The 25,487-nt window shown below is 40.6% G+C and overlaps 1 protein-coding gene across 20 annotated transcripts in view; it reads left to right on the top strand.

The window, feature by feature from the left end:
* The window catches only part of LOC117230323 (regulating synaptic membrane exocytosis protein 2), a 66,995-nt gene extending 46,161 nt beyond the window's left edge, over nucleotides 1-20,834 (top strand). For 9 of the 20 annotated variants that reach the window (XR_004492763.1, XR_004492768.1, XR_004492759.1 and 6 more), the window contains 11 exons: nucleotides 1,007-1,157; nucleotides 1,737-1,903; nucleotides 1,989-2,164; nucleotides 2,539-2,776; nucleotides 3,845-6,957; nucleotides 7,315-7,494; nucleotides 10,832-11,042; nucleotides 12,859-13,073; nucleotides 13,490-13,629; nucleotides 13,727-14,618; nucleotides 15,607-20,419. Coding sequence is in view for 1 of the 20 variants with exons in the window: in XM_033487625.1 (XP_033343516.1) it covers nucleotides 1,007-1,157; nucleotides 1,737-1,903; nucleotides 1,989-2,164; nucleotides 2,539-2,776; nucleotides 3,845-6,957; nucleotides 7,315-7,494; nucleotides 10,832-11,042; nucleotides 12,859-13,073; nucleotides 13,490-13,629; nucleotides 13,727-13,861; nucleotides 15,607-15,609 (4,729 nt within the window). In the remaining 19 variants the exon portion in view is untranslated. Of the gene's footprint in view, nucleotides 1-1,006; nucleotides 1,158-1,736; nucleotides 1,904-1,988; nucleotides 2,165-2,538; nucleotides 2,777-3,844; nucleotides 6,958-7,314; nucleotides 7,495-8,579; nucleotides 8,761-10,831; nucleotides 11,043-12,858; nucleotides 13,074-13,489; nucleotides 13,630-13,726; nucleotides 14,619-15,606 lie in introns of all 20 variants that reach the window. The other 11 variants (XR_004492765.1, XR_004492766.1, XR_004492764.1 and 8 more) reach the window with 6 other exon arrangements.
* Nucleotides 20,835-25,487: the final 4,653 nt, after the last annotated feature.

Below are 25,487 nucleotides of genomic sequence, written 5' to 3'. Positions count from 1 at the left end.
GGTGTGCCCGTTGCCAGGAACCGGGACGATGACTGTCAGTGGCACCGTTCTCGAAGCGATTCGCGCGCGATCAATCTCCCGGCTACGGTTTTGTACGCATTTGGCTCCGTTGATCAGTCGCGGAACCATTGTTTACAGCAGCCAGGCCAGCCTTTCTTTACCAAGTAGCTTCTTGGCAACCGAATCTGTCCTTCCATTTCGTCGAGGACACCACGGAGAAAACCGTCCAATCTGTGTCCGGCTTTTATTGGCAAATAACTCGTAAGAGATTAGCTTTCGCGCGTGGATCGCGACGTTGTGTATTTGCACTTTGTAGATCAACCGGTTTGTGACCAGTTCTCCGTCCGCAAAATGAGGTAATGAATATTAACTCAGAAGTATAATAATCCTTTCCGGTGATACATTGGTGAACGGATAAAACAATGAAACTTATCGAGAAACGCGAGCCTCCGAAGTAACGCTTGTTGTTCGTAAATTCGTAACTCTTAGTTCTCCAATTAGCCAGACGCGACGACGAAAGACGCAACGCTGATTGTTTCAAGGCTGAATAATTAGAGCGACTGTCCGTATAGTCCGCATATCTAACAGACCATCGTAGGACGTGCAAATATTTAAAAGGAACGAGCTCCTGACGAATTTTAACTATGGATCACGAGATTGCTTTTAATCTACGAGATATCGGGAAAACAATCTTTTTGTGTCCATTTATTATTTCTGCCACGTAGTAGAGTAACCTTGCATTCTGTGTTTTGGTCTGCCGCTTAATCGAGTTCGTTTCGTGCGTGTGTCAGGGGTCGGCAGAAAGACCACGGCACGGTGCAACGCGCAGCGTAGAGAATGCATATTTGATAAAGCATCGCCAATGAGAACCAGCCTGGCCGCATGCACTCTGTAATCTAGCGCGAGATCACAGCACTCGCCTTTCCCCTACGTCCATAATTTAACGTAATCTAAGCGTGACAAGACGATCACTAATTGGCGAAAAAATGAACGCATGCCGGAGCAGCCACTATTCTAGTCCCCCGCCGGAAAGGGAGCTGTGCATCGACGGGGAGCATCGAAGTCGAAGGGACATGTCGCCGCAGGGGCGTAAACGGGCCGCCATCATGATACGGGATCAGCCAGCGTCTATTTCTGGTTACCAGACCTATCGCAAGGTGAGTCCCGCTGCGTCATTTCCACCGATTTTCACCGAATACCTCGACGTTCTTTTTCTGTGAATTTAACGATCGTTCGACGAACGCGTAGTTTACGTACTCGTTGTAGATTGTCGGATGTAGATTTCGCCACTCATCGTTTCTGAAAAATCGCACTGAATCTTACAACTGTGATAATAAGCGGAAGCCGCGAGCGAAGAACGTGACAAGTAATCGGCAACTAACAACAACGAGAATCAAACAAAATCAAGTGACTTTTTAAAACTTGCTGTAAATTCATAATTAACTTTTCAATATACGGAACCGTTTTTCCCTTCTAACAGACACGATTTAAATATTGGAGCCACATTCGTATTTCTGTAAATCGTTCAATTATAAAATCGTAAAAGAAAAAATGCACAATCCACGACCTGTAACTTACTAATTTGCTACTATTATTAATTTGTAACTGATCGTAGTACGTATGGACTTAAATACACCTATTCTATCCGACACTTTCGTGGTTCGCGTGCGGCATTATCGATTCGTTTTCGCCTGCGGAACACCTGGACGGCGTAGTTAAATATCTGTAATCCCCAGGACGATATTCATCGAGGAATGATGGGCCACAGGTCGCATAGTGCAGCACCTATGGACTCGCCGAGCCTTCGGTATCGCGGAAGGTCTCAAAGTCCCACCGGTCATCGCTCTCTGTCTCCGCCGGAACATAGATCCATGCTTTACTCGCACGGCTACGTTCCACCCAGGTATGTTGTATGAGTTATCGACGCGAGCCACAAACGAAACCGTGATAGAACAGAAAACGAGAACGTTTCGCTTTACGCATTCCAGATTCAGCTCGAGGTCAGCGACAGCCACTCCCACCGGAAGTCCGAAGAAGAGACAATTGCCTCTGATTCCGACGGCTCTGAAGGAAAGGGCTGTTCAGGATCCCGAGGAACGGGCGAGATTTATGAGACACCGCAATAGGCAGGTGCATACCACGTACAGGAGTACGGGTACGGGAGGTGAGCTCACTTTTCCCATTTTGTTCGCCGGGTTATTAATTTCAAAGTTTTCGAATACCTCGTGATACGAGAACAGTAATGAAACCTCGTGAAAATCCGCGTTCCTAATTGACCTTGTTTCGGTAATTTTTGGCTAGCGTGAATACGCCAGGATGAACTTTGTAATAGGATGTTATTAGAGGGTGGACGTTTGACGTGTAAAATTGACCGTAGTTTTGAAACAGTTTGATAGCAACTATTTTTATTTTCGATTATATTAGAATTTATCTGTGAAGAGGATCGGTATAGGAGTCGTAGGTTGTTGGATATATATTTTAGAATTTACAGCTGGCGAAGTACGTGTATTTCCAATGGGAATAACGTTGATTTTTCAGGTTGGGAAAAACACTATAGCGGACTGTCGGATTCGGATCTGCTCTCGATAGATCAGGATCCGTTATCTTTGCCGCACAGTCACCCTTATCGAATGCACAGACCGCGAAGGGGAAATTTAAGTCCTGACAAAGACGTACTTGGTGATCTTGGTGACTCCGATATGGAGAGTATAGCCTCCGTGACGAGCAGTGCCTTCAGTACGCAATCGGAACGACCACGTGGCTCTAGAGGACTAATGTGAGTATAGCTCAATGTCTATTGTATTTTAATTTTCGAGTCGATGACCTTGCATTTCAAAGTCAGTGTACAAAGCAAGACAAGTTCCATAGAGAAGAAAGTATCCCTTTAGAGGAGACAGCCATCCACTGTACCATTTTTACGTGACATTCGGGTAAATCGCGTTCCTTTCCCTCTATTTTTCCCCTCTTTTCTCGTTTTTCCCCCTTCGGCTCTCGTATTTCTTTCTCCCTTTTTCCTTCCTACTAATCTCATCTCATAGTCCATTCATTCAGAATAGCGTAATCCCGTTTTCTCCTCCAAGTAAATTATCGTTATGCTCGTCGATAGACCATGTACACCGCGCACAGAATGGAACATTTGATGGCTTACCTTCTCATCGACGATAATCCCTGAATTAAATGGACATTGCCGAATGAAACGACACCCCGTAGTTGCACTATCTCATTTCCCCCCGCCTGCTTGATAGGTTTCCCAAAAATCCTGCCGCGCTCTCTTCGAGGAATTCTACTACTTTAGTTGGCTAGACTGCACCTCCTATGCACTGTGTCAATGTCCATTTAATATTGTCCCATTCTAATAAAGCAGGGATTAGTGCGTGGCGTTGGTCGAACGGCTAGGTCTACCTACGTTGAAACACGTCACAATTACATATATGTATGTATGTTGTGTGTATAATCACGAAGAGACTAATCAATCGTCGCACGTCCTACAGACAACCTGCATTTATATATATTTGTTCGGCGAGTGACAAATGCAACAAAATTCTCGGCTCAAATTCTCTCTTTCGGTACCTATCGCATTGCAACAAAAGCTATGTTGTGTATAAAAAAAGAAAAGAAAAATAAAACCATTTTGGGAAAAAACCCCGGCGAAAACGGAACCAAAAAGATAGCAGATATTTTAAGAAAAAGAAGGAAGAAGAGAAACGCGTTCGATCGATCGCGAACGTGCGAGTAGAGTCTTTTTTTTCTTTGATTAAAAAAAAATGAAGAATGGGCTCAAAAAAGAAATCGTTAATGTAACCGCAGAAGCGCTAAAACTCTATATGAAAAACATTGTTTGCAGACCGACAGTTAAAAACGTTTTAATACCCGGTGTCATATCCCCTATGCCCCTGCCCCCTAGGCGCAATAGGCGCAGGCACAGACTTAGGGTACCCTGCAGCGAATGTCACTGTCCGAACAACAATCCCACCAAGCCCAGGAGCAACAACCCCAGCAAGCACAATCCCACCCCGCATCCCCTCGTACGGAGCAAGTCCGCAGTGGTGCGCTCGTTGTACAGAAAGATGCGTACGCCGTTCACGAGGTCGCAGACCGTCGACGAGAACATGCTGAGATATTACAGCCCGGAGACCAGCGAGTACAGCGTCTCCGAGGGGTACTTGCTCAAGCCAGAGGAGCTAACCGGTAGCTCTAAGAATCGTATACCGGAGATATACGTGGAAGATTGCCTTCAGGTCGACTTCAACGATCGCCTCATCGAGAAGTTTCGCGACAGATACTCGTCGCCCTATCAAGTGGACTCCGGTATGCGTAGACGGTCGCGTAGCTGGCAAGATCGTACTGGCAGAACCGCGAAATCTAGGCACCACTTGTTCTCGAGAGGCGTGCACGACTTAACGGACGATCACGGCATTAGGAACCTAGACGTTAGCTTACGGCCGCGTAGATCGTTTTTATTCTCGAAGGCTAGGAGCTTCGACTACGACGTGCTGCACGATACCTACGCTGATCGTTACGGTTTCGGACTAGGCACGGGCGTGCTCTCGCGTAGAGCCAAGAGTTTCGAGTACGACACTATATCAAGCAACATATTCAGCGACGACAGCCTGAGAACCGCCCGTCGTAAATTGAAGAAGAACATGGCTATTAACGATGCCGGTTACGGCGACAAGATACCGGCTCTGGGTGATCAGAGTAAATCGTACTTCGACTCGAACAGCGACGACAAGATGCCTAAGATTCTGCTCAATCGAGAGAAGAATTACGACTACATGCTGAAACAGGATCACAAACCATTCTATGGATACGATTCTGAATTTAGTTGCGGCGAGACGGAGATTTATATGCCGCGCTTCGACAAACAGAATATAGATATGGACCTTGCCGGTAAAGGTTACCACTCGTACGATCTGTCGGAGGAAAATTCCTTCAGCAGCGACGATCAAATAGGTCTGCGGAACGTCCTTGGCCGTGAAGATCCCACCAAAAGGAAATACAGAGACTCGACGTTCCAGGAGCACGATTCCGCGTTCGGTCTAGACATATCCAAGAAACGAACGAAGAATCTCGACAGCGATATCTGCGACCCGGCTAACGAGCACATTTACTGCAGCATCGACGAGGCGCTGTCGTCCGCGGAGAAATACGGCCCGGACAGGGACATTACTTGTTCTTCGATGCACGCTGCCTCGGATTTAGAACACTACGACAATCAGAGAACTAGCGGTCGTTCTCGAAGAAGAAGGAAAAGCAGCGAATCGTATCTGGAGAACGGATACGATGGTTACAACTGGGATATCGAATACGACGAAGGGTTTATCGACAGAGGGAACGTCGACGAGTACGGTCACCGGTTGTACGATTACGAGGATGAAAATATTCCGAGAACCGACGCAGAAATGTACGAGGACGATTACTATAGAAGAAAAGACAGCAGTCGAAGTAGTAGACGTAAGAAAAGATCGTCGCAGTACGTTGATGCTGACTATATCGGTGATTATCGTGACTATCGTTCCGCGGAGGAGTACGATTATCAAGCGCACAGCGGCCCAGAGTGTGTTGGAGCCGACGCTTATCAAGATAATACGCTGCCACGAAGGAGAAAGAGGAGAAGTAGAAGGGGAAGCAGAGAAGTTAGTACGGGTGTCTACGAGAACTTACCGTATCGAGATACGATATCCAGCACGAGGGGCACGCTAACCATACCGAGTTTATCCGATAGCAAGCGAATGATGCTGCAACGAGCAGAATCTACGCCGATATTACGTTCCGACGAGGAACTGAGCTCGTCGGACAGAGCGGAAAGAGCCAGACGTCTGTATCGTCGCAAAAGGAACAGCAGCTGCCCCGAAGCTAGAGAGCTCCGATACTACGATCCTCCACGAAGAAAAGACGAAGAAAGAAGTACGAACTTTATTCTGGATTCGGACGAGGATTTCGGTTCGATGGAGACGGTCGTGTGCGCGGACTGTTTCCGTCAGAAGAACGTAACGGGCACGGTGGTTAGCGATGGTATTAGATCGGGCTACTACGACGGGGAACAGGTTCGCGATGGTTACGTAGACTCAAGATACGACTACGAAAACGTTCAGACTCGCGATTATCGGGAACCATACGAACTGGCTAGGTCGGGATCGCTGCGGTCGTCGTCGCAGTATCGCGGTAGGCGAAAAACTAGTTGTCCGGAGTGTCGAGAATTAGCGATGTCGTACGAATTAGGTAGGTCTGGCTCGTTCTCGCGAAAGAGCGAAGAGAGGAGACCTTCGGTAGAATCGAGACATAGGTACCGTAGACGAAATAGCAGCTGTCCGGAGCCTAGGGATCTCGAGCTACTCGAGAAGAGGCAGCAGCAACAACGTCATCAGCAAGCCCAGCAGCATCCGAGTCAACAACAGCAGCAGGGTAGTAAGAGGAACGTAGCGATCAGCGACACCCTCGAGTACTACGAGTACTCGATGGAGAGCGAGAGCCAGTGCAGCGAGAACTGCGGATTTGGCCCGTGCGATCCGCGTAGGCCTCGTAACCGAGCACCCCACCCCGGTAACGCTAATTCAAGTCTCTTTGATTCCCAAACCGCTACCTCCGACACTACTAAAAACTACCACCCACGGGCCGTCGATCACCACGAAACCTCACGAAACACGAAACTGTCGCGGCGCGACAACTTCACTGATACCGCCGTCACCTCGTTGTCGTCCCCAACGTCGTCGACTCGACGGCGTTCGCGGAAAAAAACCGCCGCCGACGATGCCTCCGCCGCCGTCAACCAACAACGTGACGACGCGCGGGATCGCCGCTCCTCCTCCATGCCCGAAAGCAGCGAGTACAGTCAGTCGGGCTCGTACGAGAAGCCGTCCAGGACCCAGCCAGGCGATAACGAGCACGACGACCATAAAAGGGGACAGTTCACCAGGAGTCTTAGTAATACCGACGCGCCACAGGACGAGAAAGTTGGTAAGTTTCTGCGATCTCTCTTTGGAATTAGATTTAGAGGCATTATTTTTTTTGTAGGAAGATTGTTTTTAGGAATTTTCATTAGGAAAATTGTAGTTTAGAAATTTAGGAAGTGATTAATACAGATATGCCCAAATTATAGTGTAAAATATTTTTCTACATAACGAGGGTTTCTCTTTATTTGAAGTCTAATCGAATGTATTTTGAATGGAAGTAATTTTTTTTATTGGATAGTCTAACGATGCTGCGATAATCATCGTTCAACCATCGGTGTATCTGCGTTAATTTCCTAATCCTACTCTTCTAGATTTTTTCTTTTTTTATTATTTCCGTGTTCACGCGACGTTTGTTTATTAGACGGTAGTTTGAGCGATACGGCGATCGGTTTGAACGTGGAGGACTCCTCGAGGAGGGGTCGCAAGAGTTCGCCCGGCAGTAAAAGCGGAAGCGGAAGTAGCAGCGGTGGCGGAAGCGCGGTGCAGTATCAGTCAGGTCTCGGGAAGAAGAGTAACAGCACTAGTCAGCTGTCCGCCACAGGTAACACATCGTCACACTAGTCGTTTCTTCCAATTTCACATTTTAAACGTTGCGTGCGGTGTATTGCTACTTTGTTCGGGAAATTCGATAAGTTCGAGAGTGGTCGCGTGAAGACGTTTTTCTATTTCGCATTCATATTATTCTCGCGCGATTTCTAGACTATCTTCTCTGTCTCTTCTTTCTATCTGGCATCTTAATGTAGTCAGTTTCTTTGTAATATATCGATAGTTCCTCGAATAATAGCATAGCATTAGTTTAGCACCATTAGTGAGTAGACCTACGGTGTGCTCTCGCTATATTTTTCTCGTCATTTTCAAGAAGATTATTTGATTAAACATTTGTACGCTTCGTTCACATCACACGTGACAAGATGTGACGATCGAAAAGCGGATTTTCACGAGTTTCATGGGAGAATCCGCGAAGTAGAGCGAAGGAAGCGGTACAAACGATATCAAGAGCACACGGTAGAAGAGCAAAAAACCCAGTAAACGGGGCAGTATGTACATTCTAATCGTATTCTTGTTTTCTCCGCCATCCCTCCTCATCTCTATCCGCCTCTCTTCGACATGAACACATTCACACTTTACTTCTACCAACCAACTATCTCTCGACGCTGGGGACCATTCACGTCATCGATCTGCACCCACCTGCACGATTTCTCATCGTGGCGGGCTATATCGTCGCTCGCGCGATCGTGTCACGGGACAACACTCGACGCGGATCATCCCGATCGATCGCTGGAAACGATCGCTCTACTATTACGCAAAAACGTTGAAACAAAACACTCAAAAAAAAAAAAAAAATTATACTACACCTCTGCCACGAGAAAAATTTTTACATACGCACCACGCATATATCGATACTATATATGCAAATTAACACAACAAAATCACAATTCACCGCTCTTCTACTATGAAAACAACATCTACTACTACCATCACTACAACCACTACTTCTACTACTACTTCTACTACTACTACTACTACTACTACTACTACTTCTACTACTACTACTACTACTACAACCACAACAAAAAAACTATATCACGTCACGCAAAAACCATAACATACCACGTGCGTCTGTTGGTGGTACATGCGTGGGCGACGAAGGACGAAAACGGCGGCTAGGATTCGGGAAGAAGGGCAAGTCCTCCTTTACAGTTCATAGGAGCGAGGAGGTATTGCCGGAGGACACGGCCAGCGGAAGGAGCGGAAGGCAACCGAGTTCCGCAAGCAGCGATGGCGAGGGTAGCGGCGACGGGGACAGGTCCGAACACACTCTGCAAAATATATCATCCCCGTTTTAATTGTTTCTCCCTCTTTGATTTCAATCCCCTATTTTCGTTACGTGGGAGCGTTCGGCACGGTGTCATCGATACGCGAATTTCTTTAACATATATTTATACAGACGTTGTATGAAACAAATACGCGCGTTAGATCTGTCTATTCTTCAGCGGTTAAATTTATTAATGATAATTAGCAGTCCATTCGAGAGGATGTCGTAGCAGCTTTCGGCGAAATGTGAGTACAAGTTACAGAGAGATACAGAGAGGCAAGAAGAACGACAGCAGCGTGATCAGTCTACGACATTTCTATGAACAACAACAACAACCATAAAACACTCAGCACATTCCTCTTTAGACAGAAGTTGTGCTTTAGAGAGGGGAGTGACGCGAAACTGTTCGTGACTATCGTTGGAAAATACTTTCTTCGACATTTTTAATAATCAAACTTCGGATTGCGATTATTTATTATTATTATTTTGTTGGGGAAAGTATTTTCGAGGTTGCACGGTCCTCCAAATAGTCGCGAGACGATTCACAAGTCACTTCCCATAGATCGTAGACTGTTCCTACGTAGTAGCGATACGTAACTTTTAGATGAACGTTTGCACGAGTTTCCTGAGCTGTGTAGAGCTCGATGAAGTTGTTCATCCAGTTCTATCGAGAAGAAACAGGTTGTATCTCAAGAACCTTACGTATTAGCTGCTCAAGTATATTTGTTCATGCCGGATTGTCTTATTCGTGACTTTGTAGCTAAAGCGCCGGCCAAAGATTGATGCTGGCAATACGTCGCGTTGTTTATCTGTTTTGTATAGCTTTTCAACTTATAGATGAAACATGTGGTCAACTTGTTGCAAATCTCGATTACGATCGAGACTTACACACGACGGTAGGTAAGTTGACCACCTGATTCGTTGTCGTTTATTTTATTAGAAACCGCTGTTGATACGTGCTTACTGGTGAAGGTTACTTCATCCACTACGGCTTTTCGTTTCTTGATGTCTTCGAGCGATGCAGTGTTCTCATGCGCATATTTCTACATATACGTGCATATATATACATGGATATACATATATCTCGATATTATTTTTGTTTTTTTTTTTTTATTTCTTCTTCGTTACAAAGCAAAACAGGTTCGTTGATTGTAGCACACGAGTCTTGTACATTTTGCCTGTCGACACTTATGTACTTCTCGAAAGTTCGGTGAAACGCGAGCAAATGTGAAATACTCGCTTACACCGTAGATGTTCAGAGAGAAACGAACGAGTCTTCGTAGGATTAAACCCTTCTGTACACTTCTGTGTTACACGAACACAACATGCAAATACATCTGTATGAATATACATATATATATACATAGCTGCAGCGAATTTTCCTATAGCAGAAGTATAGATGTGACGTTTTGTTGATGATACACTTACAAAAATTTAGCTTGTAACGCTTTCGCGCGCTTCTGATTGCAGGTGCGACCACACAAGAGAGTCAGAGGGCTCTTGAATTTCCGTCTGCTGTTAATCATTGTTCTATCGTATTCTTTCTTCCAGAGAGCAGGAGTTTAACCCCATCGGGGAACGAGATCTTTCGCAGGCCTTGTACCACGGAATCGTCATTGATATCGTGAACTTTGAAAGACCGATTCGAGCATACAGGCCATCGAAGTCTTTTCCCACGAGCTACGTAGTAGTTAACCGAACTGAAAGCACCTTTCCTTTACTTGTCTATCTTCCAAAACCTTCATCGATTTCATTCACATAGTCAGAATTTCATCCAGGTGTACATGTGTATTCTCTCTTATCACTTCCTCGATTTTCGTTATGAGAGAAAATTCGAACGAACGGTGAGCGAAAAAAAGGAAGCGAGAGTACTGTGAGAATGAGCGAACGAAAGGGAGAGAAAGAGAGCTAGATTCGTCGTGATAAAAATAATCGAAAGAGAAACGCACGGCGACCACCTGGAGCTGGATGAAAGAGAAAAGGGCTGCGGCGGACGCGATGCGGGAATCACAATGAAAGATCATAGCTTTAGCGGTTGTTTCTTGTTTGATTTACAACGCAGAGTGCGGTATCGGCGGGATCTTCGTCGGAAGCGGTGTCGCGGAGGCACGCGCCGGTTTATCGAGCCGGAAACGCAACAGCACGCCGAGCAGCATACAGCGTTCCGAGGAGATCGTACCCTATCAACGCTTTGAATCCGGGAAACAGTCGGGATCGTTGGCCAGTGACACAGCCGGAAGTCTCAACTCGATCTCTAGTTCCGAAGGAAGCTCGTAAGTAGTGGCCTCCACCGACCGATTCTGCAGCCGGAACTGCGAGACTCCTTGCTGTCTGTCTCTTTCAAAACTTTTTCTTCTTCTCTGTCTACTCTGTCTTCTACTTTTTCAAAAACTATCTACTATCTTTCCAGCAGGGTTACTTCGTGAGCTTTAAATGTACCGAAAGGAGAATAGATCGGTAATTTCGCTGACTCAGAAATTCCGAGTGTTGGATTAACCCTGCTAATGACTCTCTGACTTCTCTGTCTGACTCTGTCTTTCCGTTTCTACTTTCACCGTGCTCCTCGGATAACCTTTTTATTGTTTACTGCACAGGAGATCGCGATACGTGAAACGTGGATCGTTTTGTCTTTCGACGTGTGATTGAGCTGATGTGTATGCCCAGCATTGATGTTTTGCTCATTCATGCTTTTTACCCCTTCCTTCTTTTTACACCCATATCAATTTCCTTTGTACCGACAAGCGATTCTTTTATCCCTTGGTTGATGTAATTAGTCGTGAAAAAAGGAGGAACTTGGAAGAACCAGATATGGAAGCACATCATAAGAATGTCTCATATTTTCTGTTCCTTAATTCTTCGTTTTAAGTTTCGTTTATTTCGTATTTTATATATCGATGTATTATCAATGTCTCTTGATGCTGTTATCATATTTTCCTTTGTCAATGTTATCGTCGTCTTGGCTTACTGCTTGGCTAAATAATCGTCAAAGCACCACTGTATGTGAACCACGCACACACACTCTGTGTATATATGTGTTTCCATCATTGTAAATCATTTCCCTTGTCCACCTACCACAGATATTTCTATCCATAAAATCCTACATATTCCATCTTAAATATATGACCGTAGAATTATCTATATCTACGAATCCCGAATATTCTGGTAAACGTTATTTTTCAACGATCAAGCGCAGTGTACATATAATATATCCCGACTAATTCTTTACTCCTAAAAAAATTATCAGGATAACACACAAAAAGGTTAATGTAATAGAAATAAAACGACCCCAACGTCCTACACACTAAATTCTTTCATTTCATACGATATAGCAACAAGGACGATAAAGCGTTCCAGTAAATAGGGGCAGATTTTAGACAATAAGACAGCAAAAGGTAATCCTGAACCGTAAGTTAAGAACAATTATTCTGGATTAAGTATCAAAGAAGCATGAATAGACATAGTACAATTAGTCGATTCAACAATAATCAGAAACTACACGTAACCGTAAGTGGTAGACGTACTATGACAAAGGAGACAGCTGATTATTGTTGGAGGATATTATACTTGGTATGGTAACTCGCTCATAGAATGGTCTGCATGCACCGACAGCCTGCTACGTTCTCCAACCTTACAGTTTTCTTCGTACACTATATATATTTACTCGCTACACCAACACTATACTCGCAGCGTGAGTTCTTCTTGTCTAAAATTGAATGAGGTGTGCTCTCTCTTTCCGCACTTCCGTCGAAGACTTGCGAGAATCGTCCCTCGCTCCCGCGGAACGATCTCTTAACGATTCGTTTATTTAATCCCTTCCCTTTTGCGTTCGATCGTCATCAACTCGATTAAACTAACGAACTGAAGAAAGTATCGATACGAACGATTAATCATAATCTATCGATGAATACATACACACACATATATATATATGTATATCATCGATTTACGATGTTGTGAATCGAACTTCCCTCGAAATTTTCTGTTAGCCCCGTTTGTCCTATATTTTATTTTCAATTTTTACCCTGAATTTTACTGACATACTTCAGAGACCTTCATCGATCACTAAACGTTTGATTTTGGGAACTGCAGTTGGTCTCCCAGTCTACGAATGACAGGCGAAACCGGCCAACTGAGAGATTTCATCGAAGATCTTGGGCCTGGCCAAGTGGTCGGAAGGCAGGCACTTGGTGCTCGCTGCCTTGGCGAGATCCAGCTTTCGCTCACCCAGAAGAAAGGCTACCTTGAAGTGGAGGTCATACGTGCCAAAGATCTTAAACCGAAGCAGGGCACTAAAGCCATTCCAGGTTCGTTGCCAATCCTTGCACTGGTTCTATTTGTGCCGGGGGCCTTTCTAATACTAGAACTACCGATGACTAAGATATGAAACTAAGGCGCCAAAAGCAAGCTAATCGTGTATGAAAAAATACGTATATTTCAATAATACACTAATAAATTCAATAACGCACCGATATAAATTTATAAAATTTACTAGCGAAGAAATATATAGCGCAAGAGAAAAGGTAAGTCTTTATCCACGTACTCTACACATTTAAGATCAAAGAAAATCTCTAAAATTTACTCGTGTAAATATATAAAATTTCTCTAAAAAATTACGAATTTTACTGGTTCTAGTATTAGCAACCCTTCCACAATTTTTGAGAACACTGATCCAGTAAATTGAATTACCATCTATCAGTTGTGACTTTTTCCACTATTTTAGCTTCCTACGTGAAAGTTTACTTGGTGAACGGAAAGAAGTGTATCGCGAAAGCGAAAACAATGGCAGCCAGAAAAACGTTGGACCCGTTCTACCAGCAGTCGTTAGCCTTTAGAGAAAATTGCCGGGGTTGTATACTGCAGGTATTTAATTATAAATTACTTTCGTTTTATTTCTGTCAAGATTCTAGTCGGCTTAGAATATCGATTTATCGGTTTTGTGTCTTTTACGTGATTCTAGGTAACAGTGTGGGGTGATTACGGCCGATTAGAAGGGAGAAAAGTGTTCATGGGCATTGCGCAGATCGTGTTGGACGAACTGAACCTCAATGAGATGGTGTTCGGGTGGTATAAGCTGTTTGGCAACATATCCCTGGTCAGTGGACCTCCATCCTTAGCTTTATCCCGTCGATCCTCGGCCACGTCCTTAGAGTCCTTTAAGATTTAAAGAACTCTTCCATCTAGTATTCTCTTTACGTGTAATCCGACGGTGGCTCGAGCTTCTTTTAATTCCCGACGGAAAGAGTAAGAAAAAAGCCAAAAAAAAAAGAAGGTATCGAGTCTATTCTTAATCGCGTTTGTCCATATAACGTATACATTTCCTTTTTCAAAGTGAATCCATATATAATAGTTGTTTGCAAATATTCAAAGATCGTTTAAAGAAGAATAAAACGCGTACATTATAAGTAAAATTGACAAAGATTTTCATGGAGATTTCTCGCGATACATGTCCGTTCCATTGTTCCCCATTGTAAAGATATTCGTGTATTAACGTTCGAAATTCGAGTACGATTTATCGATAGACCGTCGGCTCTGAATACGGTAAAAGAAAAGTCAGTTACGATCGATGTCAGTAACGAGAAGAACTATATAATATAGAGAGAGAAGAGTTTGCGTGGCTATATTGGGCAAGTGAGTTCGTGTTGTTGAACAAAACGAGAAAAGTGTGTTTTATTTGCAAGGTAACCGCGAGAATGGGAAAAGTGTGAAAGGTCGTACGAGAGGACATGTCTTTCTAGAAACACCACTAGCACATCACATATCATGTACGGCATATCAGATGAGCCACTAGTCTTTATGTAGACTAGATGTAGAGATAGCAGCCATGTTCCTGGAGCGCCAGATAGTTTTAGGTACGCACTGAGATCAACGCATCGTTCCTAAATAATTGATTCGAACGATTTCACATGGATACTTGACCCCATAGTTATTTCATATTCTTCAACCTCCGTAAAAAGTTTGAGAAGCTTAAATTGACTGAAGTATTTTTGAAGTATCCACGTGAAGTCTATGGACGTGTGTTGTTAAAAATTCCCCTTGTGTCTTCGTTTTACACTGAAATTACCCTATTGCCTTCTAAATTCTCTGTCTTGGTGGCCAACTTGTTCCTCGACGGCAACGAAGTGACGATAATTCAATGACGAACACGCGCCAAACATTCTGCCGATCCAGAATCGAAACTTCGTCGCCGTTTCTCTGTCTTTTTATCCGTTTGTTTCTCTGAGCATTCGCCAATTCGTACAACTCTTTCAGCTCGTTTTTTTCGTCTAAATTTTTTACTGCGAAATACCTGTGTCTGTTCTCCTGAAAGTGTCACTTGGCAATCTCTCGCTGTTCTTTCTTTTCCTTTTCTTTTTCCATTATACTCGCAGCCACGAGTATCTGTAGACAACCTGATATTGCTTGATTACGTGTGTTACTTTGTTAATCTGGAATTCTGCACAGTATTGCACTTCTATTTCGCAACCTCTTTCAACAATTTTCATTCCAATGTGGAGGAACCTGCCCGATTTTGTAAAATAAATGTCTCGTTGAAAAAAAAAAAAGATATGCAAGGTAAGTCTGCCGTATTCGGAGTCCCTTGTTCAAGTTTTCTTCAATGTTTCCTAAAAATATCAAGGATGCCAACGATCCAAAGTGATGTACCGAGTGATATCCCAAAAAATGCAACACCTCTTCTCCCAATCTGAATTCTTATTTTTAACTGTGTACATACGACTTGTAGTTATTTCCATCGTTAATCTACTTCTCATTGTTCCTCTTATATGCGATGTTTCTATGGATATTACTGCACCTGGAATCGAACGTTCGACTGATCTGTACTTTTCGTTTCCTTTACAGTGAAAGCAACGCAGAGATACTCGATACAAGATCGATACGAATTTCAACGTGGTGTGCTATGAGAAAGGGGTGCCGAACGGTGTTTCGATGTTCGATGTTGAAGTGAAACGAAGAACGAGAAAAGCAGTGAAGTGGTGAAATTTGTTGAAAATGGTAAACGTCGTAACGAACGGTGATGTGACGCGAACATTATGAATCATCGTCACGAACCACTAACGAAATTTTAAGTAATATTACCGTTTCGCGTATTCGCGATAGACATTTCAAATAATATTTGTACATAATTTAGGACGCTCCGAGTGTTGACGCCAGTGACGATTTTCAGAAATACAACAAAAAAAGACAGTCGCATTCAAAGAACAATCAAATGAACAAATTAAAAAGCAAAAAGATATATTGAAAGAAGAAAAACAACAGATAAATATACTTGGAACTCGTTGTCAAAGTTTTTAGCCATCATCGTCAAGAGAGCGAGAGAGAGGGAGAGAGAGAGAGAGAGAAAGAGAGAGAGAGAGAGAAAGGAAGAGAAAGAGAGAGAGAGAGCGTATATTATTTATTGTAAATATTATAACAATGATATATATACATATATATGAATTCGCGATACGTATGCGCGTAGGTGTTTACAAAATGATGAACAATTGCCTTGACCGTCGCGTTCTCGTTGTCCCGTTACCCTCGCGATTTCGAGCATCGCGGCGCCACCCGCGCTCCATATTGATTTTTACTACCACGATCAAGAAAATAGAGCTCGAGATGAAGAAAACATTCGTCGAGTCTTGTGTCGCGTTTGATCCGTCGAAATCGGCCGCGAATTCGAAGGCGTCGCGAGGCGAACGGGAACGAGGCCGAGAAATATCATGAATTAGCGAATTGTTGTTGAACGTTAAAGTAGCCCATCTTCAACTATTTTGCGCGAGAGAGTACGTGTGCGTGTGTGCGTGAGAAAGAAGGGGAGAAGTGAAGTGCTAACTATATCGACTGTCGTATATTGTGATTCTGTTAGTTTTTATTTAATTGTCGAAAAACCTCACGAATCGGATGTTTACGCGTAAGGGGACAGCCGTGTACGATTTAGAATCTTTTATTCTCTTTATCAACTTGCACTCGACTTTCAACGGAACGCTCGTTTTTTTAACGTGAATATTTACTGAACGAACCGCCCACGTAATTCTTGCATACAGCGGACACGACGTCCGTGATATTCGCGTCTCGTTTCGTCGCGGGACTCGCCGCGGAAACCGTGTACCGCGCGATACACACTGCTGACGAACCTTTCGGGAAAGGAAGCGTGAAACGACGCTCGACCTCGGGCAACGAACGAGGCGAACGATCGTGAAACTCACAATCGATTTTATATCTCTTAATTCTCATGTTATGTGTTCGATCTTTGTCTGTGCATTTGTCTGGTCACTTGTGAACACAATTCGATGAGCATGCACGTGTACGTAGAAAATATCTATAGCATTAAACACTTGATTAACGAACGTGATTTTCTTTTCGCTGATTGTGCTTGCAACATGTAAATTCTCTTTACAAAGAAAAAAAGAAAAGAAAGGAAAGAAAAGTGGGAATAGAGAAAGAATAACCGGGGAAAAGGACGAGAAAAAGAATCATTGATTACAAAGACAAATAGGAAAAAGGGGAATTACTCGAGTCGAAGATTAGAAATAACCTGCGAATTTAACTGCTTCGAACAAGATACTAATACGCTCTGCTTTTGGATTGCACGTATACATTCAGTAAGAAATACAATTACCTGTGGTCGTCCATTTTTATCACGAGAAATTGAGTTCGTTCCCTTACATCGCTTCACTTCTCGTTTGTTACTCTTTAAAAGGTACTCTCCTTGGATATTGATCGACGTCACTGAAATAGAGTCACCGTTTTTCTTTCGGAGATACCGCAGAATAGCTACTTTGATACCATGCTGGGGTTTAAAATTTGCCAACGAATTAAATTTTTTTTAAATACTAATATCTCCTTTTCTTTATGATGCTCAAATAGAACATTTCAGATATTAAAATTAGAATTTCCAAGTTTTCCTAAGTCAGTGACTTCGACATCGATATCTTGAAATTGTCTACGCTTATAAAATTCGATGTCACGCTACTGTGCTTTCAATTTTCTCGCGACGATTCTCATTTTCTTCTTGTCATTGCACTCTGCCATATTATCCACTATCGCCACGCGAAATTTCTACAAAATTCTACAGAGTCGAAAGCAAGAGCAGAACAGTGAAACGTAATCACGATATAAGGGCTTAGCTTCGAGAATGAAACAGAGACGAGACGGACGAAATAGTGAGAAACTCGATTATTTTGCGGCGAATTCTATAGATAGGAGGAACCATCTGGTAACCGGGTAATCGATCGACCATTATTACGTGGAGAATGTATAAAAAAAGAGGCGATATCTTATCATATCTATAACATGCTTGAATTAGTGGACAGAACGTGCAGCATGGGAATAAAAAAAAGAAGCTTTTTTACTCGTGGAGATAAAAAAAAAAGATACAAACCAAACGTAGAGCTCTATCAGACGCGACGGCGTGTAATGTAAACTATCAAGTGACGAAACGAAGAAAAAAATTACTATTGTAAGACAATTTCTAAATAAAACATTTTGCAAGTGCATGACTTATATTAGTAGGCTCTTGGAACAATGACTACATAATTAATCACACAGCAAAGTATAAACTCTGTATTAGTGGCTAACACTTGATAAGGGGAAAAAATATACAAGACGAATTATGTAATACGTTCAGTTTGTAATCCGCTGGTTACTTGCAGTTGTAAGATCCTTCGCGAAATTTGTTCGACCTTTATGTCGTTGGAATTACTACCATTTTTTTCTTTTATTAATTTATATTTCATTCGTAAATGAAATGATAGCGTATAAAAATTCAATTCGATGAAATTAAAGTAGCTTGAACGTTTTTATTCTCTCCTTTAATATTTGTTATAGCATATTTGTTATGTGGTAAAATTGCACGAAAAAGTTTCGCGAAGATCTTATCGTTGCGATACTATTAACGCTTACGATATAAAATACTGCATATCCTATACAAACGTAGGACCTTTATAATTAGTAGCCGGTTTTAAGAAATTCTAAACGAGAGAAAGAGCAAAAGAGCAAGGGAAAAGAAAACGGGTTTACTTTAATATAATAACATTGATAAAGTAATTCGGAGAACTATGACAAGAACATCGGCAAATTCTCGTAGGAAATTGCGCTAGAAATTTTGAAGGGAGTCAAAAGCGAAAACCAGCTGGCTAGATGTGAAGAATGATAAATCAGATATATTGTGTTTCATTTAACGTAATTTTGATCTAATTTCTACCTTGACTTTCTTCGCAGCATCAATTTGTTATTTGCTATTTGTTTATTTGAGTATCTTTTAAATTATTTTATTAAAAAATATGTTCAATAAAAGAAAAGAAAATTCTATTTTCTCTAAACTAAAATGTGATAAGCGCATAACTTATTTACCATTTGCTTTGAAAATCGTCAAGTGTTGCTGAAGAAAAACAATGCAAGTGGACGAACAACGCGAAGGGAGCCAAGGTGAAGCTTGTTAATTTTCACACTCTTGCCATGCCCATTTGTACATAGGCATGCTCAATCTTAGGATCGAACACGCATCGTGAATCACATATATATTATATATACACATATACATATAAATAGTATTAACTACGGAAACGAACAAATTAATATCCAACTTTGTACCTATATACTTACAAATTAACTTAAACGAAAACGAAAAAGAGGGTTGGAAGGGAGATAAAAAAAAAGAAAAGAAATACTTTCGAACAAATATAATCGAGTCGAATAAAAAACAATGGCTGATACGAGATAGAAGGGGGCGTCATATTGAGAAAAAAAAAAGAGAAAATAAATTAAATGCAAAGAGAGATAGAATGAGTAAATAATAAGAATTACACGGAATGCAGAAAATCTGAGAGCCAAGGGGTACCACTTTTGTCAAATTTAGAGAGCCAATTTAGGTTTACGATTATGATATAGGATATGCGAGGAAGAACGAGTGCGAGAACAGAAAGAAAGAAAGAAAGAAAGAAAGGAGAAGCAGGGAAACAAGACAAAAAACAGAGGGACATTGTCAACGATTTCTTTACAATGAAATTCATTACTTACTTAAAAAATTCGTAGAGACGATCCAGCGTAGCATAGAAGTGTTTCTGTAATCGCGTCGAACGGTATCTCGATCGATCGCGTGCCTCGAATTCGTCACATTTACACTGAATTTCGGCAAAGTCGTGCACAAACGAACATGTAATAATCGCACTGAATAAGATCGTTTCAACGGAACTCAGGAATACTTAAATAGACATTTGTCAAATGCCTCAATCACGCGACTTCCGGATACATACCTCTGATTCACGTAGTCTGCCGCGAGTGTCGCTCGCGACGTAATCGACGCACGCTATCGATCGTACGATCACGCGGACACCGATTCTCGAATATCGATGAGGCAAACTTCATACCGTTCGAATAGCGCGCGTTTTACCGCCCGAAACGGTTTCTAATTTATCTGTACGAGATGAAATCTGTCCGGATTTATTTCGAAAAGGAACACGGAGGAGTACGGGCGAGAGAGCGAGGAAGAAAGAAAGCCAGAGAGCGAGGAAGAGAGAAAGGTAGAGAGCGAGGAAGAGAGAAAGGTGGAGAGCTAGGACGAGAGAAAGGCAGAGAGCAAGGACGAGAGAAAGGCAGAGAGCGTGGGATATCACGAGAAAAAAAGGTGCGTCATTTTCGTTAAAAAAAGATGAGAGAGAGAGAAAGAGAGAGAGAGAGAGAGAACAAAAAATGGATAAAGAGATACAAAGGCGAAAAGAATTTAAACAATACGATTAGACAACGTTCCGTGGGAAAACAAAAAGAACTCGGCCGGGAACTCCTCCGACGATTTCTTTTTCTTTCGTCCCCGGTGAAATGTCTGGGATCGATACGGAATCGGGTACAGATCCCTCACGTGAAACCGTTTTTAATCCTAGTTCTGTATATATCACTGGTTCGGCCAACCGGTAATAAAAAAAGAAAAAAAATTTTCGAAATGCAGCACTGCTACGATTCGAGGAGTTCATGGCGGGATCTACGCGGAATGAATTAATATAAAGCGTTAGTGACTGTATCCAGTATAATATATCTGATAAAAGATACCCCTGATGCCAGACATGGCGTGTGACAATAAAGTGATTCAATGATCTCGTCGCATTTCAATCGCAGCCACCTTTTACGATACACAGGCCCACACTTATATATATACACACACACATACACACATATATATACATATATATACATACATGCAGCGCGCGCGTGCGCGCGCGCGCACACACACACACACACACACGAGACACTGCATATAGACATGTATATTTTAAACGCAAAACGAGAACGTTTTTTTTGTAAAGTACGAGACGACACCGCCGGAATTCAACGATCACGATGTGTGAAAGAAAGTATCTCATCGTTTTCCGATTAACTCGTTATTCCGCTGTTAATTGATAATGTCAGTAATATTTTTAACAAAATAAAGCTACCTTATTCAAAGCTGAGAGAACGACTCCTTTAAAAATACCTATCGTTCTTGAAATTTCCATTCTGATATGTTCTTTTCTAAGATTCTTTTTTGTTTTAATTCTCTCTCCCTCTTCCCTTCTAAATCCCATTTTCTGTTAATATAAAGCAACACTCAAAACTATATTTAGAAAGACATTGAGCTATAAAATTTGAATTTGTATTTAAAGATTCCATGCACAATTTGTTTTACTTGTTTATTAGCGCGTTATATCGGTATTAGTGATTACGTGTCCGTTAGCGATTACGATAAAAATACATAAAATGTGTTGAACAAAAAGAATAACTATATAATAAGAGCAATAATTATATGTACCAAGTTAGACCTGACATCTTACGGAATTTCTGCGTAGTATCGGTACTAGCGAATGAAGTGAAATGAGATATGCCTTGACACTTGCAATTCAATAAAGAATAAAAATCCATTGACTAAATGCAGGATAAATCTGACATTATGTTGCATTGTATTGTACTGTAGTTATTGAACAAAATGACAACATCAGCCTTTAAGTGATGAGTTTATTGGTTAAGTACAGAGGTTATGTACAATTTATCACAGACGAAGTACAGAATAGACATGCAATGCCTTTTCGTGTCCTACGTTTTGGGGATCACTCTTTACCATTTTCGTGTCACATGCGACGTTATTGATTCAGTATAGTACTGGTTTGAATTAAAATTAAAGTCTTATATGGAATTATAAATAAAACATAGAACGTCCTATAATCCCAAGGAAGTATGGAATTTTATACTCTTACAATATTTCAGTAAGTATTACAAATTATCGAAATAATGAAATATTGTATATCTATTATGTACATTGCACTTATACATTACATAGAATTAAAATAATACATAGCTGTACGATAATAGTTAAATAATGTAATCAATTAAAACTTCCAATTAAATTAAAAAATAGAAGTTTCAAATTGTAATTTCACATATCTCAAACATGTAAATGTGAATTTTCGAACGTTTTTAATTTTCATCTTTGTATTCTCGAATTGATTATTAATTACATATTATCAAGTATAGCTAGTCTGACTCAGAAACTCGCAACATAATTTATCGATAATCCAAAAAGTTAAATTACGTTCAATGAAAGCAGTACTTACTGAAAACAGTAAAAGATAAAAATAAAAATAAAAAAAAGATCATCGAAATCTTGTTTCACAAATATACTAAAACTAAGGCTTAAAACTAACTTCGCCACTTAAAATTAAGTCTTCAAATTCAGGCTTAAGAGTAAAATTGAAAAACTAAAACTTGAAACAATGAATAAGTTCTCCGTTGTCCCTAAAATTAACTTAATCTAGAATTACAACTAAAACCTATCTGAAAGTATAGCTGAACTAAAGGTAGATATTAGATAGATATCTGTTCGGTCTGAAGGACTTTGATTAGAAAATTTCTGAGATTTATGGAGGGTACTTGAGACTATTGAGGGTACGCAGTAAGGGTCCGAAGACATCTGGCTGCCATCTTGTCCACGGTGTGTGGCCTGATTTAGGTAGAGTGTTGCCCGACGCAACACTAACTCTTGCGGTGAATACATTGAAAATAACTATTTACTATATGAAAAAGTTACTTCAAATATTTTGGTATTGCTACTTGCAATGCTATAAAATTAATTAAAAACTAACATTTGTATAAACTAATTTTAAACAATAGAAAATTCTATTAAGCACCCGTCATAAACCCGAGTCACTTGCCTGCTAAGGTCCTTCAGACCCAACAAATGTCTTTTCTAAATCAGTTTTCAAAGACTATTGTTTACTACGGCTTGACACGGGGAAGTTAGTTTTTCTCACGTACGATGCTTCCTACTAGCAACTTTCTATCGAGGGCGGTTAAGACCCTTCCTAGTCCACCAACCTTCGTTTGTCCAATCCGAGGCAATGTATACTGCCCTCACTTCCTGACCAAAAATGGCATGAACAAATCCGATGATCCCGTGCGCTAGACACACCCATCACTAGCTTTCCTCCGACACAGCATCGTCACTCAACTTCACTTCTTCTACATCGTTGGAAAAGTCAACTACTAAGTCTAACGCTAATGCCTATCGGGGCAGTCTAAGCATAACGCGAGAGTCGGTCTCGGTATTGTCGAGCATACATTTCCTCTCCTAAATATCTTATAGTCCACTAATACATTAAATCCAATTATAAGAGCCCTGCTCTAACGTACATATCTATCTTATCTTCGTGCGATAAGTGATTATCTATCTATCTATGCTCATCAGTGTAATCTAAATGTTGGAAATATATAATTTATAATTCTGTGAATCACAGTGTTATACAAACTCAATCACCCCTGTTATCTCAACGGAAATCAGGGGATCGATCAAGTCGTGGTGTCGATTGTTATAATCGTAACGGGAATTCACGACTCCCGTTGACGTCTCTCTTAGCGACTACGTCTCCCCGCAATTGGTCGAACAAACAATGATTACATCGATTTTTATAAATATCGTATAATAATTCGTAGCTCCACTGGCTGCACTTATTTGTCAAACTTGGAACGAGAGAAAGAAATTAAAGCTACTGACACTGCATATACAATTTTGTGTCTTGTGAAAGGAACAGGAAACGAGTCGTTGTACTAAACTATTTTAAGCATTCTATTTTCGCGACATTAAACTTTTAAAAATATAGAAAAATTATAAATTCCGAGATGCCTGAACTAAATTTCCCTTCAAAGTAGGGAGAAGCGAAAGAGAAACCGCGATCGATCAGAGAATAAAATAAAAATCGTGACGCGAACGAACGAAAGAATTTGCGATCTTTCGAAAGAATATTTTAATGTTATAAATTAATGACTTAAATGTTGTAAATTAATAGTAAAAATGTTAATATATGTAATAATAATAATGTAAATTAATAGTTTAAATGTTGTAAATTAATGGCTTAAATGTTATGAAATAATAGTTTAGATATTGTACTTCTATTGTTATAAATTAATAATTTAAATCTTACTAACTGAAATTTTCCTTTCGATGTTCACGGTGTGGAAGATCAAACAGAAATGAGCTCACCCGCGACCCGAATGTTCCTTATATAACTGTGTACAAGGTGACGATGAACCGCAACGATGATCGGGCGTAACGGTTTACCAAAATCATAAGAAGTGTCGTTTGCTTTGTAATACGATCAAACTAAATAATTCCAAAAATTTTTTGAGAATTTACACCTTCAACAATTTATTACAACAATCATTTTTATAATTTTGATATTTTTTACAAGTTGAAATTAAATTTACACTCATATGGTACTAGTTTCTGTGTTAGAACCATGGTAATTTATATTAAATGCCAGTTTATGATAAAAATAATTGTGCTATTATAGACAAACATGAAATTGACCAGTGGTCAATAATGATCACCATTTCATCATCATTTTAAAGAAAAAAGAACTTGTATAATATTTCAACTTAGAATAATTACAGATTTCTCGTTATTTGTTTACTAGTTTTATGATTTTTACGACTCGTCATAATATTTTATAACAAGTTATACATTTTTTTAACTTAGTTCTAAGTATATACATAGCATATATATCTAAATATATACTATAAATCTAATGTTTTACTTCCTAATATAAGATTATGTTAAAGTAATGTTTCAATTCAATTATCAATTTACTTACTTACATTATTTTATTTAATAACGTCCATAATTTGTATTTAATATACGATAGAATTTTGTTTATTTGAATCTGTTGTGCAACAAATACTTACGTGTCTACTATGTACTTATGATTTATCGTTCGTATAACAGATTTTACGTTCAGGTAAATGAATATAATAAAATAATAAATGAAGTTTATTTAATCGAGCACTAACTAAAGTTTTGTCCGAATAAACGGAGCGCGTTCAAACCTATGTTTTAAACGGACTTATAATTATAATCGTTGCGACACGTTATAAATCGTAAATGATGTTAAAATCTCTCCGATTTTTTTTAGGGGCGAGGGTGGTATTTCAGAACATGGGACATGGGAAAGATCAGAGTGTTTCATGCAACCTTTGCGTAGGAATTATGTACCTATGCACACATACGCGATAAAACTGTATAAATGACCTGACAAAATACGATTTTCGTGTAGCATGCGACGTTATGAATTTAGTATAATAGTTACCGAAGAGATTTAGTCAATGATACAAGTGTAAAATACAAAATGTCAAAACTAGGAAACTTATGAGTGAATTTATTAATGTCTTACTATTGGGGATATTTTTAGCATTTAAATATCGTGAATTTAAAAAATTTTTGACTA

Source organism: Bombus vosnesenskii, unplaced genomic scaffold, assembly GCF_011952255.1.
Source record: "Bombus vosnesenskii isolate JDL3184/JDL3185 unplaced genomic scaffold, Bvos_JDL3184-5_v1.1 scf7180000013266, whole genome shotgun sequence".
NCBI classification, from domain to species: Eukaryota; Metazoa; Arthropoda; class Insecta; order Hymenoptera; family Apidae; genus Bombus; species Bombus vosnesenskii.
Note: the sequence above shows the minus strand (reverse complement) of the source record. Positions and strands in the feature narration are given on the sequence as shown.